The sequence below is a fragment of the Perca flavescens genome, chromosome 15 (genome assembly GCF_004354835.1).
Source record: "Perca flavescens isolate YP-PL-M2 chromosome 15, PFLA_1.0, whole genome shotgun sequence".
In the NCBI taxonomy this organism is placed as follows: Eukaryota; Metazoa; Chordata; class Actinopteri; order Perciformes; family Percidae; genus Perca; species Perca flavescens.
In genome coordinates, this window is record NC_041345.1 from 1,379,056 (window position 1) to 1,397,390 (window position 18,335).

The 18,335-nt window shown below is 41.0% G+C and overlaps 1 protein-coding gene across 3 annotated transcripts in view; it reads right to left on the bottom strand.

The window, feature by feature from the left end:
• Window positions 1-6,461: 6,461 nt before the first annotated feature.
• Window positions 6,462-18,335, bottom strand: part of LOC114569966 (choline transporter-like protein 2) — a 60,589-nt gene continuing 48,715 nt past the window's right edge. For 2 of the 3 annotated variants that reach the window (XM_028600142.1, XM_028600141.1), the window contains exons 18-22: window positions 18,232-18,305; window positions 17,960-18,030; window positions 17,127-17,215; window positions 16,450-16,534; window positions 14,215-14,679 (exon numbers count right to left, since the gene is read on the bottom strand). In XM_028600142.1, coding sequence (XP_028455943.1) covers window positions 14,498-14,679; window positions 16,450-16,534; window positions 17,127-17,215; window positions 17,960-18,030; window positions 18,232-18,305 — 501 coding nt within the window. In that variant the 3' untranslated portion in view covers window positions 14,215-14,497. Of the gene's footprint in view, window positions 6,702-14,214; window positions 14,680-16,449; window positions 16,535-17,126; window positions 17,216-17,959; window positions 18,031-18,231; window positions 18,306-18,335 lie in introns of those variants that run through there. The other variant, XM_028600143.1, reaches the window with a different exon arrangement.

The following is an 18,335-nucleotide window of genomic DNA, read 5'->3' on the forward strand; positions in this document are numbered from 1 at the left end:
TATATATATATATATATATGTATATATATATATATATATATACAGTATATATATATATATATATATATATATATATATATATATATATATATATATATATATATATATATATACATATATATATATATATATATATATATATATATATATATATATATATGTGTGTGTGTGTGTGTGTGTGTGTGTGTGTGTGAGAACAGGCCTGTTTATAATACAGCAGGAGCTTACATTTAAAGAACTGCCAACAGGAAAATACAACATTTCTGAATTTTAAAAACAATAAAACAAACAGTTTCATGATGCACATTAAATGGAGCTAAAACATTAAGTTAGGGCTATGCAATTAATATAATTTTGGTCGCGATTTCGCTTTTGGCTCACAAAAACAATGTAATCGAGAAAAAAAAGATTCTTTTTTTTTGTTGCAAAACACAAATTTGTCACTCGATGGACACAGAACGGTGTCTAACGGTGTGCTACGTATACGTTGCCTCTCGTTTATTGGCTGTGTCACCCAATCAGGAGAGACTTGTCTGTAAACTTGTGGTAATAAAAAGGCAGAGCTCCTGCATAGACAACAGGTTGTTCAACGCACCCACGTTTCAGTTAAAGATTATTTTTTTGGGGGGCTTTTCTGACTTTAATTTTGACAGGACAGCTAGGTGAGAGAGAGAGAGAGAGAGAGAGAGAGGGAAAGACATTCACAGGTGGGATTCAAACCCTGGACCTCTGCATTGAGGCATAAACCTCTCAATATATATTGAAATCTCGTTTAAAAACATATTTTTACTCCCTGGCTTTTGATTCACCATAAGAGCTACTGTGGTCTTTGTTGTCGCTGTCATTGTTGATGTGTTTTTTTCTTTTTTTGTTTTATATTTTTATCTCCGTAAAGCACTTTGGTAACCTTGATTGCTTAAATTGTGCTATATAAATAAAGTGGGTTGGATTGGATGTGTGCCTGCTCTACCCACTGAGCCAACCCGGCCACATGTTGCAATGTTTTGTCAGGGCTGAACGTGGCCTTGTTATTAAAGGGTAACTACTGTTTTTTTTTTAGCCTGGACCCTATGTTCTTATGTTTTTGTGTCTAAGTGACTGATGGGAACAACAATCTCAGACATCGGTCCAGTATTAAGAGAGATCGCTGCAGTCCGCGATGGCAAAACAAGCTACAATCTAAGTTCAACTGTCCAGCTTGTATTTATGTAGACAAAAGTACTCGTTTAGCCGCTGACAGGCTCAGATTATTATTCTAAGTGTCTGAAATAATGAGAAAGTGTTTGCCAATGAGTCCCAGATAGATAGATAGATAGATAGATAGATAGATAGATAGATAGACAGAGGTCCCAGTAGCTTACATACGTACATCACAAACAGGATGATTAAAAAAAAAGCAAAACCACATTAATAGCATGGACAATAAAATAAAAAATATTAAAATAAAAAACAAATAATCCACATGAATGTACTATAAGGGATGTATAACCACGAGAGGCCTGCAGTGACAGGGCAGGGACTGACCCTGGGATTCAGACTGCATGCTAAGGTGCAGTAAGCTAATACAGTAAGTCAAAAATCTCAGACAATTCGGAGAGTTAGGCCCCTGGATTCAAAGGAATTCAAAGACTTCAGAGGAAGGCTGACGCAGAGTGGTTACAGCAGTGGTAAGGAATGCAGACAGACAGTTCCTTATCAACACAGAACAAGAGACAAATACCTTCAGAGACCCATGACTGGAGCTTGCCTTTCAGGCTAAGCATAAAGATAAACTTCACTGACAGTATGCTCATCGCTTCAGCACATTTGGATTCGGCTAAAATAAACCAGAACGGTAACACAAATCATAAAGTTAAAGCCCCAGTGTGTAACGTGTTTAGGTGTTCATTATCTAAATCTGTGTTGCTCCGTTCACCATCTCGTCCTTTTTCATGAATATTTACCTCCACCATCAGTCCCAAGGATTCCTATTGGCTGGAAATTTAACATTTGGGTTAGCATGAACTGGAGTAGACGCTCTAAATTCATGCTGCATCTGGAAATATGTTAGCTGGTAAGAGACATACAGGACATACTGCTCCACCTGTCTGTCTGTCTGTCTGTGTGTGTTCTTGTTTAACTGCATTTGTGGGGTCCAAAAACCGGGAGTCCAGTATACTCGTGGGGTCCGGACAGCTTTGTGGGCCCAAAATGCTGGACCCCACAAGTTTAAAGGGCTGTTTGAGGGTTAAGACTTGGTTTTAGGATTAGGGATAGAATTAGGTTATGGTTAGGGTGAGGGTAAGGGTTAAGGTTAGGCATTTAGTTGTGATGGTTAAGGTTAGGGTAAGGGTTAAGGTTAGGCATTTAGTTGTGATGGTTAAGGTTAGGGTAAGGGTTAAGGTTAGGCATTTAGTTGTGATGGGTAAGGTTAGGGTAAGGGTTAAGGTTAGGCATTTAGTTGTGATGGTTAAGGTTGGGGTAAGGGGCTAGGGAATGCATTATGTCAATGATGGGTCTCTACAAAGATAGTGAAATGCAGAATGTATGTATGTGTGTGTGTGTGTGTGTGTGTGTGTGTGTGTGTGTCTCAAGTTTATGCTTACGTAATGCAGGACTCAAGATGATTTCATGCATGAATTCATGCAGGAGCAAGCAAAGCAAATGAAAAAGGAATGCATGGCAAAGGAAAGGAAAACGCTTTTGGTCACCGGCCAGAATCCAGACAGCAATATTAATAATCGTCCTCAGTAATTCAACAATGTCTATCCTCTTTAAAGATAATTTTTGGGGGGCATTTTAAGCCTTTATTCGACAGCTGACAGCTGAAGACATGAAAGGGGAAAGAGGGGGAATGATGAGGATCGAGCCTCTATACGGTGCACACCCTCTACCAGGTGAATTTCACGTAAAAATGCTTGAAATGGAAACACACTGGAGGTATTATTCACATGTTTTCAGGGCTGCCAGGGCCACAGCGGCACAAGTGCATAGCAGGCATCTCAAGGAGTCCTCCAGCTCTCCTGCTAATGACTTAGCCACTCCGGCTGTTCAGGTGTCCTTCACCACGAACAGCTTCTTTCCACAAGCCATCACCACACTAAACATCATCACCGCACGCACACACATTCACATATGGACCATGTGCAATAATCTGTACTTTTAGTGTGTACAGTACAGGCCAAAAGTGTGGACACACCTTTTCATTCAATGTGTTTCCTTTTTATTTTCATGACTATTTACATTGTAGATTCTCACTGAAGGCATCAAAACTATGAATGAACACATATGGAATTATGTACTTAACAAAAAAGTGTGAAATAACTGAAAACATGTCTTATATTTTAGATTCTTCAAAGTAGCCACCCTTTGCTTTTTTATTAATAAGGGAAATAATTCCACTAATGAACCCTGACAAAGCACACCTGTGAAGGTAAAACCATTTCAGGTGACTACCTCATGAAGCTCATTGAGAGAACACCAAGGGTTTGCAGAGTTATCAAAAAAAGCAAAGGGTGGCTACTTTGAAGAATCTAAAATATAAGACATGTTTTCAGTTATTTCACACTTTCTTGTTAAGTACATAACTCCATATGTGTTCATTCATAGTTTTGATGCCTTCAGTGAGAATCTACAATGTAAATAGTCATGAAAATAAAGAAACACATTGAATGAGGTGTGTCCAAACTTTTGGCCTGTACTGTATATTTCTTTCTAATTCTGTGTGTACATACATTTTGTGTGTGTATTTCTTTCTAAATTGTTGTTTTGCCATGTATTTCTTGTCTTTTAGATTCAGATTTATAACACTGGGTGAACTGCTGCTAAAAATTTCACTGTTCATTTGCACAATGACAATAAATTCTTCCGATTCTGATTTTTTGTTTTTAACCCGGCCTACATGCCTCGTTAACCACTCAGGTCCTCTGACGCAGTAACTGCCAAGAAAACCAGCACCTGTTGGGACTCGACAGCTGAATTTAAGCTCACTGTTTGACTGTAAACAAAATGAAATAGCCTGGGGGACTCTGATGATACAAATGACCTGGCTGTGTTGTTTGTATATTGTTGGAGTATATTGTGCAAAGGTTAAACCTATCCAGGCTAAATAAACATAACCTTTGGGAGGGGTGTGGCATCATCCTGTTCCTTTTAAAAGAGACACAAAGAGACGGATTTCAGGCGGGGGGGAAAAACACAATTAATTGGGGATAACGTTACACAAGTCACTGAAAAATAATCGCTCAATTTTGATCACAGAGGGCACAGTTGGATCACAAAATGTAGCTCAAAACATCAGCTTTCATGGTTGGCCAGTGGCATGTGGTTCTCCAGCCTTGTTCTCGTGGTATACGTTGATTCTTAGTAAATCTTTGTAAATCTTGACAATCACTCCCCATAAAGAACCAATTCTGCACCAAGGCTGGATTTGGGGAAAGAGACTTCAGATACAGTATTAGGGGACCACTAAGGTCTATATAAAAGAGACTTCAGATACAGTATTAGGGGACCACTAAGGTCTATATAAAAGAGACTTCAGATACAGTATTAGGGGACCACTAAGGTCTATATAAAAGAGACTTCAGATACAGTATTAGGGGACCACTAAGGTCTATATAAAAGAGACTTCAGATACAGTATTAGGGGACCACTAAGGTCTATATAAAAGAGACTTCAGATACAGTATTAGGGGACCACTAAGGTCTATATAAAAGAGACTTCAGATACAGTATTAGGGGACCACTAAGGTCTATATAAAAGCATCCAAAGAGCACCATGTCATAGGAGCTTTAAATACAAAATGAGTGAAAAAAAACGCAAAAAATGTCCACTTTGTCCAAGCATTTTGGATGGAAATTTATAACTGGTTAAAAAGGAAAGACATCCTCATACAATTATGTACAAAACTACATTTATTTCAAAAACCTTTTCAATTCAACTCCACGATAATAAAACAAGCACCAAAGCATAAGCGTAAAACATACATTTAGCTTCTGTTCATATTTCTCTCCATATGGTTGCGGATAAAAAGTTGCACCAAAACATCAGATTCTTTTTGCAATGGTCTTAAAACTGTTGTATGTAAATGACCTCCAATTATCACAAGTGGCAGTGTTATGGCTTTGGTAACAAGGTTAAATATGTATTCAAAAGGGAAGATTACATAATGATAAAAGCATAGAGACATATTAAAACAACCTTAGTAAGCTTACCTTCATGTACAAAATAAAACATGCTCAAATTAAAGCTGCGTATTTGATAAAATAAAATAAAAATGTGCAACATACTTAAAATAATATGTGTTTGGATGTTAACTGCTTTCAAAATATAAACACTTAAAAAGCCACAAAGTTCTAAATTGAAAACCAGACAAGAAATGGGGAATCAAACATTTTGGTAGTAACTGTAACTATATATATATATATATATATATATATATATATATATATATATATATATATATATATATATATATGACATATATATATATTGTCACCTTGAAGGCCACTGGTGACCAATGGCATTCGGTTTTTGTCCAAGCCAGTTTGGGTTTCCTTGGAACAAAACCACCATCCAGTTATTTTGGGGACCGCCCATTTCTCCGAGGCTCCATTGTTCGGACCTCTCAATCTCAAAATTCCCTTTGGTCCTACGTCCCTTTGGTGGCGAAATTACAAATCCCACTATGGCCATGCCAAAACCTGCCCAACGAAGCAGCTTGATTGGTTGGGGTTAGGCATTTGACCTCGAGTGGTTAAGGTTAGAATAGCCGATTGGTTAAGGAGGTTGGACCTGTACCAATGGGGTTATGTTACCTTGCGTAAGCATGGACGGCTGGCCAATAAATGCTATTGAAGGGCGGGTCTCGGCATGGCCATAGTGGGATTCGTACACCACCAACAGGACATCGGACTAGTGGGCTGTAGGACCAAAGGGAATTTTTCGGGTTATGGACCTTTTTCAGCAGACATGTTGACATGTCATAGTAGGAAAAGCACAGGTGTGTTCAAACCCATTAATGATGGCTGCATTCCACTTAGGAGAGACCCTGGTATTAAACCATTACTGATGGCTGCATTCCACTTAGGAGAGGCCCTGGTATTAAACCATTAATGATGGCTGCATTCCACTTAGGAGAGACCCTGGTATTAAACCATTACTGATGGCTGCATTCCACTTAGGAGAGACCCTGGTATTAAACCATTAATGATGGCTGCATTCCACTTAGGAGAGACCCTGGTATTAAACCATTACTGATGGCTGCATTCCACTTAGGAGAGGTCCTGGTATTAAACCATTACTGATGGCTGCATTCCACTTAGGAGAGGTCCTGGTATTAAACCATTAATGATGGCTGCATTCCACTTAGGAGAGACCCTGGTATTAAACCATTACTGATGGCTGCATTCCACTTAGGAGAGACCCTGGTATTGTTCATGCTGACTCACTGAAATATCTTACTGGGACACTTGATGGAACTGAGCCATCGTTAAGGTGATCAGTTTCAGCTGTGCTTTTCCTGCTATGACAAGTCAACATGTCTGCTGTGATAAAGGTCTATTGAGGGTTTGGAACAATGGAGCGTGGGAGAAAGGACATGGCCCCCCCAGTTCTTTACTGTGCCGGCTCCTTCTTGTTCTTCTTATTCAGGACTTTTCGGAGGCTCTCTGGCATCAGGTAGGGCCGCTCTGCGCTGCCATCGTTCCTCTCCAGATCCTCCACTGGAAAAGAGATTCCAAAAAGATGGTAATAAACTAATTTAAAAAAAAAAAAAAAAAAAAAAAAAAAAAAAGGTCATAGGAGCCATAAAGTATACGGAAGCAAATAAGAGACATTTTAATTTTTAAACAGCCACTGGGCCACTCAAAATGGAAATATTTTATATTTTGAAAACCATGATATCTGAATGTATTTGTTCTGAATTCACCTCTTCGAAATTAGGGCTTGGTATTGTTCTAAAGTTTTCGATATTGGTACCGATACCGTGACTTTGATACGCGTTCCTGAACGATCCTTTCATTAAATACCAATTTTTTTTTGTTTACTAGTTTTTTGTAATAAACAACTTTGTTTATGTGTGGTCTTTGAAGGTGTGATATGTGTAATGTGTGTGCGTGTCTGTGTGTGTCTCTGTGTCTGTGTGTTAGAGTGTGTGAGTGTCCGTCTGTCTGTGTGTTCGAGTGTGTGTCTCTGTGTGAGTGTGTGGGCGTCTGTGTCTTTGTCTGTGTGTGTCTCTGTCCGTCCGTCCGTGTGAGTGTGTGTGCGTCTGTCCATCTGTGTGTCCGTGTGTCTTTGTCTGTGTGTGTGTCTCCGTCTGTGTGTCCGTGTGTGCGTCCATGTGTGTGTGTCTGTCTCTCTGTGGGAGTGTGAGTGTGTCTCCGTGTGAGTGTCTGTGTGAGTGTGTGTGCGTCTGTCCGTGTGTGTGTCCGTGTGCCTTTGTCTGTGTGTGTGTGTCTCTGTCTGTGTCCGTCTGTGTGTGTGTCCGTGTGTGTGTCTGTCTCTCTGTGGGAGTGTGAGTGTGTCTGTGTGAGTGTGTCTCTGTGTGAGTGTGTGTGTCTCTGTGTGAGTGTGTGGGTCTCTGTGTGAGTGTGTCTGTGTGAGTGTGTCTCTGTGTGAGTGTGTGTGTCTCTGTGTGAGTGTGTGGGTCTCTGTGTGAGTGTGTCTCTGTGTGTGTCTCTGTGTGAGTGTGTCTCTGTGTGAGTGTGTCTCTGTGTGTGTCTCTGTGTGTGTCTCTGTGTGAGTGTGTTTCTGTGTGAGTGTGTGTCTCTGTGTGTGTCTCTGTGTGTGTCTCTGTGTGAGTGTGTGGGTCTCTGTGTGAGTGTGTGGGTCTCTGTGTGAGTGTGTGTGTGTCTCTGTGTGTGTCTGTGTCTCTGTGTGAGTGTGTGTGTCTCTGTGTGAGTGTGTCTCTGTGTGAGTGTGTGTGTCTCTGTGTGTGTCTCTGTGTGTCTCTGTGTCTCTGTGTGAGTGTGTGTGTGTCTGTGTGAGTGTGTGTGTCTCTGTGTGAGTGTGTCTCTGTGTGAGTGTGTGTGAGTGTGTGTGTCTCTGTGTGAGTGTGTCTCTGTGTGAGTGTGTGTGAGTGTGTGTGTCTGTGTGAGTGTGTCTCTGTGTGAGTGTGTGGGTCTCTGTGTGAGTGTGTCTCTGTGTGAGTGTGTCTCTGTGTGAGTGTGTCTCTGTGTGTGTCTCTGTGTGAGTGTGTCTCTGTGTGAGTGTGTCTCTGTGTGTGTCTCTGTGTGTGTCTCTGTGTGAGTGTGTTTCTGTGTGAGTGTGTGTCTCTGTGTGTGTCTCTGTGTGTGTCTCTGTGTGAGTGTGTGGGTCTCTGTGTGAGTGTGTGGGTCTCTGTGTGAGTGTGTGTGTGTCTCTGTGTGTGTCTCTGTGTCTCTGTGTGAGTGTCTCTGTGTGAGTGTGTCTCTGTGTGAGTGTGTGTGTCTCTGTGTGTGTCTCTGTGTGTGTCTCTGTGTCTCTGTGTGAGTGTGTGTGTGTCTCTGTGAGTGTGTGTGTCTCTGTGTGAGTGTGTCTCTGTGTGAGTGTGTGTGTGTGTGTGTGTCTCTGTGTGTGTGTCTCTGTGTGAGTGTGTGTGAGTGTGTGTGTCTCTGTGTGAGTGTGTCTCTGTGTGAGTGTGTGGGTCTCTGTGTGAGTGTGTCTCTGTGTGAGTGTGTCTCTGTGTGAGTGTGTCTCTGTGTGTGTGTGTGTGTGTGTGTGTGTGTGTCTCTGTGTGAGTGTGTCTCTGTGTGTGTCTGTCAGTCACTGACATTCTAAAACTAAAATTTTTGGGTCTTAATTTAAAACTTGAAATCTGAATTTAAAACAGTGACTGACCCTGAGGGTCCTTGTTCGTCTGGGGAGGGTTTTTTCCTTTTGAAAAATAGATCATGTAATCATCATCATCATCATCATCATCATCATCATCATCATACAAATTCAGATCCAAACATTTAAAGTGTCAGGGAGAACAACTGGGCTCCATCGACGCAAGTTGTCCCATTTTTACACTTACACAATTTTTGGATCCGAATTTGTGACCATTGAAGAAGAAGAAAAAAAAAAAAAAAAAAAAAAAAAAATGAAGAAAAATTCAGTTTTTGAAATTGCAAATCAAGAAATTTCATAGAGTTGAATTCAGGACAAAAAAAGTCAGACACTTAAAGGCTCTGACACACCAACCAGACGGCCAATCAGACGGCAGTAAAGCCAGTGGGACTGATCAGTCTCCCCGAGTCGGTCCAGAAAGATCCTCAGAACTCACCGAAGAGACGAGACCTGATACGTCTCCATAGCAGCAGGTGGCGCTAATCTGTGTTGTCGTCCCAAAAAATGAAAACCGGCAGCTGATTGGACGAACGCGTCACATGGGTCTGGCTGCTCCCAGAATTTATAAAAGTAATTGTTTGCACATCCCACCTTCTTGCAGGTGCAGGACAAACGAAGAGTACTTAAAGTGAAAAAATGAATGCAACGTTTCAACCCTGCTGGGTCTTCTTCAGGCAAATGGTGAACATATTTGATGAAGGGATATATGTAGAACTATACATAAAGCAAAACCCCACTCATGACTCATAATGGCGATCTCATATTGTACTAAAATGGTTCCCCGAAACGTGTTTCTGAAAACATTTGAAGAGAGAAATAGTCCGTGATGCAGTTGCTGAATCTGTCTTCATTTCAGATCCACAAAGGTCAGTTTAAGAGATTTTCGTCAGATCTTGAGACTCTACTCACGCTCATCCCGCTCCTCGTTTCCGGGTTAGCTCTCGACCAATCAGATTGGTCATTGAGTCTGCCCACCTGACGACTGCACAGAACACACCGAACAGACTCGAGTCACTGACCTCGTCGGACGGATGATTATCGGCCGGGTGTGTCAGCGCCTTTAGTTAAAATATTTCAGTATTCAGAGTCTGTTAAAATTCAAAGACTCTAAACAGTCACATGGTCTCTAACCAGTCACATGGTCTCTAACCAGTCACATGGTCTCTAACCAGTCACATGGTCTCTGACCAGTCACATGGTCTCTAACCAGTCACATGGTCTCTGAACAGTCCTCTCACGGTGAAGTCCTGCACGGATCAACAGCTGGTCGGCTGCTCGCTCTGCCTGCGTTCTTCTGCAGTTCAGCGGCTAACGAGCGAGCTAACTGCTAACAGACACCACTGCGAGCAACAAACAATACAAATTCTGTCATTATTTACAGTACAGGCCAAAAGTTTGGACACACCTTCTCATTCAATGCGTTTCCTTTTTATTTTCATGACTATTTACATTGTAGATTCTCACTGAAGGCATCAAAACTATGAATGAACACATATGGAATTATGTACTTAACAAAAAAGTGTGAAATAACTGAAAACATGTCTTATATTTTAGATTCTTCAAAGTAGCCACCCTTTGCTTTTTTATTAATAAGGGAAATAATTCCACTAATTAACCCTGACAAAGCACACCTGTGAAGGTAAAACCATTTCAGGTGACTACCTCATGAAGCTCATTGAGAGAACACCAAGGGTTTGCAGAGTTATCAAAAAAACTTTGAAGAATCTAAAATATAAGACATGTTTTCAGTTATTTCACACTTTTTTGTTAAGTACATAATTCCATATGTGTTCATTCATAGTTTTGATGCCTTCAGTGAGAATCTACAATGGAAATAGTCATGAAAATAAAGAAACATTGAATGATAAAGTGTGTCCAAACTTTTGGCCTGTACTGTATATGCATGCATGGGTACATGTAAACGAACGCTTTTCTGAAAACTGACAGCTGTGCACGATGTTATTTTTAAAAAGCAGAGGTTGAAATGTCAGTTTATGAAAATAGCCGGCCACGTGTAAACTTAGCACAAGTCGGCGGCCGTGTGTACGTACAGTAAAGCTTTGATCAATAGTTCACATGATCACCAACAACATGCATCCATTTCAAGAGTTTAAATTACTGTTTATTCATCCAACCTCACTGCCGAGCACCATTCCTTTGTAAAGACATACTGAATGCTAAACTACATCGCTTTTAAACGTACAGTAAACACGTCAGACTGCAGAGCAGCTAGTCTCAAGAAATCAATATTTATACACATAAAAACATGTTCGGTGTGAACAGAAATCATAGTGCATTGATCACTCATGATCATGTGGTTCTGATTTTGTAAACTGTAAACAATTAAATACCTTAACATTTTTATAAACCGTGCAAACAGACATACATTAACACTGTAAATCAGGCACATGAACGGCTTCAAGTTTAAATTGGCCAGCGGCAAAGGGAGGAACTATTAAAAGTTTTTCCCACTGCAGACATTTTGAGCACCATGTCATTGAAAGTGAGGAAACTCCTGGCTGTTAACAAGAGAAACTTTCAGTTACACTTTACTTGAAGGCATCTACATAAGAGTGACAAGAGTGTCATGTCACTCTTATGTAGATACCTTCAAGTAAAGGGTTACCAAACTTTCTTCTTAACCGAATCTTAACCTGAATGAAATTCCACTCGGGGCGGATGAGCTGTGTTCCTAAAATGCATCAGAATGCAAGAAATTAAATCTTTGACGCTCAAAGTTTCCATAGGGACAACCCCCAGACCCCCAAAGGCCCATTCTGAGCCAGGAAAACCACTGGTAGCTGTACTACCATCTGCATTTAACCCCTTCATCTCAAAAGGCAGAGGAGAATCTCTCTTACCCCTTCTCCACCAGGGCAGAGCTGGTGCCGGTTCGGAGCCAGAGCCTATAGTTTCAAATCGGTTCTTTGTTTGTCGACCCCCAAAGCACCAGCTCCGCACCGGTACAAGTGGTTCTTAAGTAGCACCAAATCATTGCTGGGCCAGAAGTTAAGAACCGCTTACGTCAGCGTTCTTTGGAGGCTCGTCAGTCGAACCAACTCCGAACCGGCACTAGCTCTCGCTCTGAACCAGCACCTGGTTCTTGTTGGTGGAAAAGGGGTATCAGTGTCCTGCTCCTTAGGATTAAAGACTAGCTCGATGGTGTTTTAAGCCCCCAATGGCTACTTCAAGGCACCTAAACCTAACCTTAACCCCCTAACCTTAACCCCCTATTTGTCGACTTCAAGGCACCTAACCCTAAAGCCTCTGACACACCAACCAGATGGCCAATCAGACGGCAGTAAAGCCAGTGGGACTGATCAGTCTCCCCGAGTCGGTCCAGAAAGTTCCTCAGAACTCACCGAAGAGACGAGACGTAATACGTCTCCATAGCAGCAGGTGGCGCTAATCTGTGTTGTCGTCCCAAAAAATGAAAACCGGCAGCTGATTGGATGAATGTGTCACGTGGGTCTGACTTCTCCGGAAATTCAAAGCCAGACTGTCTTGGCGTCTCGTTCAGAATACGATCTCATATTGGACTAACATAGTTCACAGAGACATGATTCTGAAAACATTTGAAGAGAGAAATAGGCTGTCTGTATGTGTGTCTGTATATGTGTCTGTGTGTGTGTGTGTGTGTGTGTGTCTGTATGTGTGTCTGTCTGTCTGACTGTATATGTGTCTGTCTGTCTATGTGTCTGTCTGTCTGTCTGTATATGTGTCTGTCTGTCTGTCTGTATATGTGTCTGTCTGTCTGTATATGTGTCTGTCTGTATATGTGTCTGTCTGTCTGTATATGTGTCTGTCTGTCTGTATATGTGTCTGACTGTATATGTGTCTGTCTGTCTGTATATGTGTCTGTCTGTCTGTCTATGTGTCTGTCTGTCTGTCTGTATATGTGTCTGTCTGTCTATGTGTCTGTCTGTCTGTATATGTGTCTGTCTGTATATGTGTCTGACTGTATATGTGTCTGACTGTATATGTGTCTGACTGTATATGTGTCTGACTGTATATGTGTCTGACTGTCTGTATATGTGTCTGTCTGTCTGTCTGTATATGTGTCTGTCTGTCTGTCTGTCTGTATATGTGTCTGTCTGTCTGTATATGTGTCTGTCTGTCTGTATATGTGTCTGACTGTATATGTGTCTGTCTGTCTGTATATGTGTCTGTCTGTCTGTATATGTGTCTGTCTGTCTGTATATGTGTTTGTCTGTCTGTATATGTGTCTGTCTGTCTGTATATGTGTCTGTCTGTCTGTATATGTGTCTGTCTGTCTGTATATGTGTCTGTCTGTCTGTCTATGTGTCTGTCTGTCTGTCTGTATATGTGTCTGTCTGTATATGTGTCTGACTGTATATGTGTCTGTCTGACTGTATATGTGTCTGTCTGTCTGTATATGTGTCTGTCTGTCTGTATATGTGTCTGACTGTATATGTGTCTGACTGTATATGTGTCTGTCTGTCTGTATATGTGTCTGTCTGTCTGTATATGTGTCTGTCTGTCTATGTGTCTGTCTGTCTGTGTGTCTGTCTGTATGTGTGTCTGTCTGTATATGTGTCTGTCCGTCTGTATATGTGTCTGTCTGTCTGTCTGTATATGTGTCTGTCTGTCTGTATATGTGTCTGTCTGTCTGTATATGTGTCTGTCTGTATATGTGTCTGTCTGACTGTATATGTGTTTGTCTGTCTGTATATGTGTCTGTCTGTATATGTGTCTGTCTGTATATGTGTCTGTCTGTCTGTCTGTATATGTGTCTGTCTGTCTGTATATGTGTCTGTCTGTCTGTATATGTGTCTGTCTGTCTGTCTGTCTGTGTGTCTGTCTGTCTGTCTGTCTATGTGTCTGTCTGTCTGTCTGTCTATGTGTCTGTCTGTCTGTATATGTGTCTGTCTATGTGTCTGTCTATGTGTCTGTCTATGTGTCTGTCTATGTGTCTGTCTATGTGTCTGTCTATGTGTCTGTCTATGTGTCTGTCTGTCTGTATATGTGTCTGTCTATGTGTCTGTCTGTCTGTATATGTGTCTGTCTATGTGTCTGTCTGTCTGTATATGTGTCTGTATATGTGTCTGTCTGTCTGTATATGTGTCTGTCTATGTGTCTGTCGGTCTGTATATGTGTCTGTCTGTCTGTCTGTCTGTCTATGTGTCTGTCTGTCTGTATATGTGTCTGTATATGTGTCTGTCTGTCTGTATATGTGTCTGTCTATGTGTCTGTCTGTCTGTATATGTGTCTGTCTGTCTGTCTGTCTATGTGTCTGTCTGTCTGTATATGTGTCTGTATATGTGTCTGTCTGTCTATATGTCTGTTTGTCTACAGTTGCTGAATCTGTCTTCATTTCAGATCAACAAAGGTCAGTTTAAAAGGTTTTAACCAGATTTTGAGAGACTCTAGTCACGCGCATCCCGCTCGCCATTTCCTGGTTAGCTCTCCACCAATCAGATGGGTCATTTGAGTCTGACTGCCGGCAGGACCACACCGAACAGACTCGAGTCACCTACCTCGCCAGACGGCTGATTATCGGCTCTGTGTGTCCGGGCCTTAACCTTAACCCTAACCATTGCCTAATCCTAGTGCCTTCCAGGCAGCGCTGGGGGCTTAAAACACCAAACACCCTTTAACTAAAGAAGTAAAAAAATAAAAAACAAACAGTGTTTTGTGGCTTTTTTTTACGCCCATAAATCTGCGTCTTTGCCCACAAAACTGGTCTTCTCTAAGCCGCGGCATCTTCCTCCTGAGCCTGCTGGTGTTTCAACCCGAGGTCTTCATCGGCCCGTTGGCGAGCAGACGACGAAGACGAATCCTCGGTCGCGCTCTTCCACAGAATCTCGTGAAGGGTGGGGGACATGTAATAAGGCCTTTCGGCAGAACAGTCATTGCGCTCCAGGTCTTCACCTTATTGCGTGTGTGTGTTAGTATGTGTGATATTAGATGGAACAGAACATTTGTTTGGAAAGCAAGGTTATAAATAATTAAATAAATAAAAGGTGTTATAGAGCCAGTAAAAAAGGGGAAGGGGAAGAGGGGAGGAGAGTGGTGAATTGTGGGAATTGTGAGAAAAAGGAGACAAAAAGAGAAAGAAAGTCAAATAGCAAGCAAGCAAAAGCACCCACAGGCATTTCAGTTTACAGTTCAACACCAAGCAGCAGCGATTTTTAAGCTTAAAAAAAAAGGTGAATTGCGGTGGATTTCAACACCTAGCTCTGTTTGTTAATTTCAAGTGCTGTCAGAAGCGAGAAAAATCGGTGTTTCCTACACCGTGTTATCCTCCTGCTAGCGTTAGCACCCAGGAGGCTGAAACAGGGCAGGTTTTAAATGTGCTTTAAGCCTCGTCACATGTCCGAAATGTCATTACAAGAGCCTAGCCATGTGAAGGGATTCCTTCTGAGTGAACACGGTGAATCTGACTGCAGTAGATGGGAAAGAAATGCATGAAAGTTGTGCTAATTCAGCTCTGTTTAGTTCCGGTGTTGAGACGGCAAGACGAGTGCTTAGGGACCGCCTACAAACTACACAAACACCGAAAAGAGATGCAACTAAAATATTTTCATAAATAGGCTTATTTTTAAAAATGAAGTGCTGTAGTACAGCTAGCAGGAGACAAGTTATAATTGAGGTAAGTTTGGAGACACTACCTAATTTAATCATAAGAGTCATCAAAGTAATAAATATTTTAGTTGCATCTCTTTTCGGTGTTTGTGTAGTTTGTAGACGGTCCCTAAGCTCTCATCTTGCACCAGAACTAAAACAGAGCTGAATTAGCATAACTTTTATGCATTTCTTTCACATCTACTGCAGTTGGATTCACTGTGTTCAATCAAAAGGAATCCCTTCACATGGCTAGGCTCTTGTAATGACATTTTGAACATGTTAAGAGGCTAAAAGCACGTTTAAAACCTGCCCTGTTTCAGCCTCCTGGGTGCTAACGCTAGCAGGAGGGTAACACGTTGTAGGAAACACCGATTATTTTAGTTTTTTCGCTACCGACAGCCCTCCACATTTGACAAAACAACAGAGCTAGGGGCGGAAATCCCCCGCAATTCTCCTTTAACATACCGGAAGGATAACACAGGCAGTTATTTTTAAAAATGCTGATGAAAATAGTCAAGTGTGGCACGACATATTCATGCAATTTAGAATAAGTCACAGCCCAAAAAGCACCAAGAAGCAATGTGAGAGATTAGAAAGGTGAGGAACATTTTTGGTTCAGCGGATAAATAATTAAAGTTTTTTTACATTTTTATACATCGGAGGCCTTTCTACGATGCAAAGGATCGGCAATGCTGGTTTCTTTTACGTCACATGTGTCAAAGTCGAGGCCCGCATATCAATTCAGGTTCACAAAAACTTTTTGCCCGCCTAGTTTTTACCACTGACATTTTTTATTTACCCTTTTTAGATGTTTTGGGTTGTTTTTTTCAAAAACATATGGCGTTTTTTGTTCGACATTTTTGGTGCTTTTGCCAACGTTGTTGCCGCTTTTTCCCGAATTTTTTTTTTCCTGGTGCTATTTTCAACGTTTTTCATTGTCCGTAAACTATTCTCTTTTTCCAGTGTGGCCCTTAGAGAAGTTGAGTTTGACGCTCCTGCAGTTTACGTAAAGTTTATCGGACAAATGGAAGTAATACGAGGAAGGCAAGAATGAGCGGAGGAATTGCTACTTACAGAAACAGAGGAAGAGTGTGTCCACACACATGGCGTACACGCTGAAGAAGCCGTGGGCGATGAAGTAGGAGAGAACCACCACAGTCTGAGGAGGACAATGAGACCCAGAAATACACATAATCAGAACAGATTGATTAGATAACACTGACTACATTAATGAGTGTCCTTCACCCTGCTGGACAGGTTAGATTGGCACTACTTTAAATGGCAAAACTTTCTTCAACATATAAATGATCTTCAGTGATGATCTACAGGCTCAGCCTCCTCTTCCTACACAATACAAGAGCTCTCTGGTTCTGGTATTCTTTTTGTTATTACAGTGGTCTTGTCTGGTGTCTACGTGGGTATACATTGTGTATGCATGCACTGATGCATGAGTTGCCCTATGTTTAGTTGCGTGAGGAATATTTTCATGCTTCTTATTGGTCACTGGTAACCTGTACTAATGTTTAAAACCAATAATAGTTTCCAATCACACAAAAAAAGATAACACCGACTATGTTTACACGCACATAATATTCAGGTTTTTGCCCTTATTCCGAAAAAGACAATCTTCCGACTAGGCCGTTTACACGGATAATGAAAGGGAATACTCCCGTTTACATGTAGCCGTGCAAAAAAGGATTTTTCAAAGTCTTCCAGCAGCATGGCTGCCTCTATGGGAATTTAGTACTCACAATGATGGGCACCCAGTAGTAGTGGAGATGGGGGGCTGTACTCTCAAAGGCCTTCACTCTCCCCGAGAAGAAAAAGAAGGCAAAGATCCCTGTGGAAGAGACACCAGAAAAACTCAGATTTGATCAGATCATGTTCAATTCTTGGCAGATTGCTGCCAACAACCCGGCCAATACATCCAGATCAATGTGTGTTTATATTCTAAAGTAGGATTATCGCTTGTGTCGTCTTCCCGTAGACTAAACTTGTTGTCCTGGGTCAAAATTGCAAATTAACTTTTTTGGGCTTTTTTTCCAACGTTTTGATGCTTTTTGAAACGTTTGACTAGAAAGGTGAGGAAAGTTTTTAGTTCAGCAGATAAATAAAAGTTTTTTAGATTTTTACACATCGGAGGCCTTTCTATGATGCAAAGGATCGGCAATGCTGGTTTCTTTTAAGTCACATGTGTCAAAGTCGAGGCCCGCATATCAATTCAGGTTCACAAAAATTTTTACCACTTTGACATTTTTTTATTCCACATTTTTGGTGCTTTTGCCAACATTGTTGCTGCTTTTTCTGTAATTTTTTTCTTTAGAAATAAACAACAGACAAATAGAGTCTTTAAAACGCTTCAAATGTAAAGTTATTCTCTGTCAAAGTGACGTCAAAATAAATGTAATTCAATGGGAGTTGATAGCTTGTTAGCCTCAGAGTCTTCCCATAGGAGGGACACTTTCTGGATGCTCACTTACCCGGTTGCAAATATCACACACATTTTATCAGGAAATGCTTCTCTGGTCTAATTACTGTTTATGTTCAATTAACAAAAATTCAGCCTTGAGATAACCAGACTCACCTACGAGCCCAACGATGAGCAGTTTGCCCAAAAACAAGAGGAAATCTGTCACTTTGTCCAAGACAGCCACCCTGGGTGATTAAAGACGAGCATTAATACGTCACAAAAATAAAAAAAAATTATTTATATTATATATATATATATATATATATATATATATATATATATATATATATATATATATATATATATATATATATATATTATTAATTAAACATGGAAAAAACAAATCATAAAGTCATACACTCGAAAACCCCACATTGTGCACTCACCTGACCATGTTCCTCATGAGGAGGAAGAAGCCATCTCTGGCAGAGGTGCAGAAGTTTTTGCCGTAGATCGCCGCCTAGAGGCCAAATACGCTCATTACACCAAA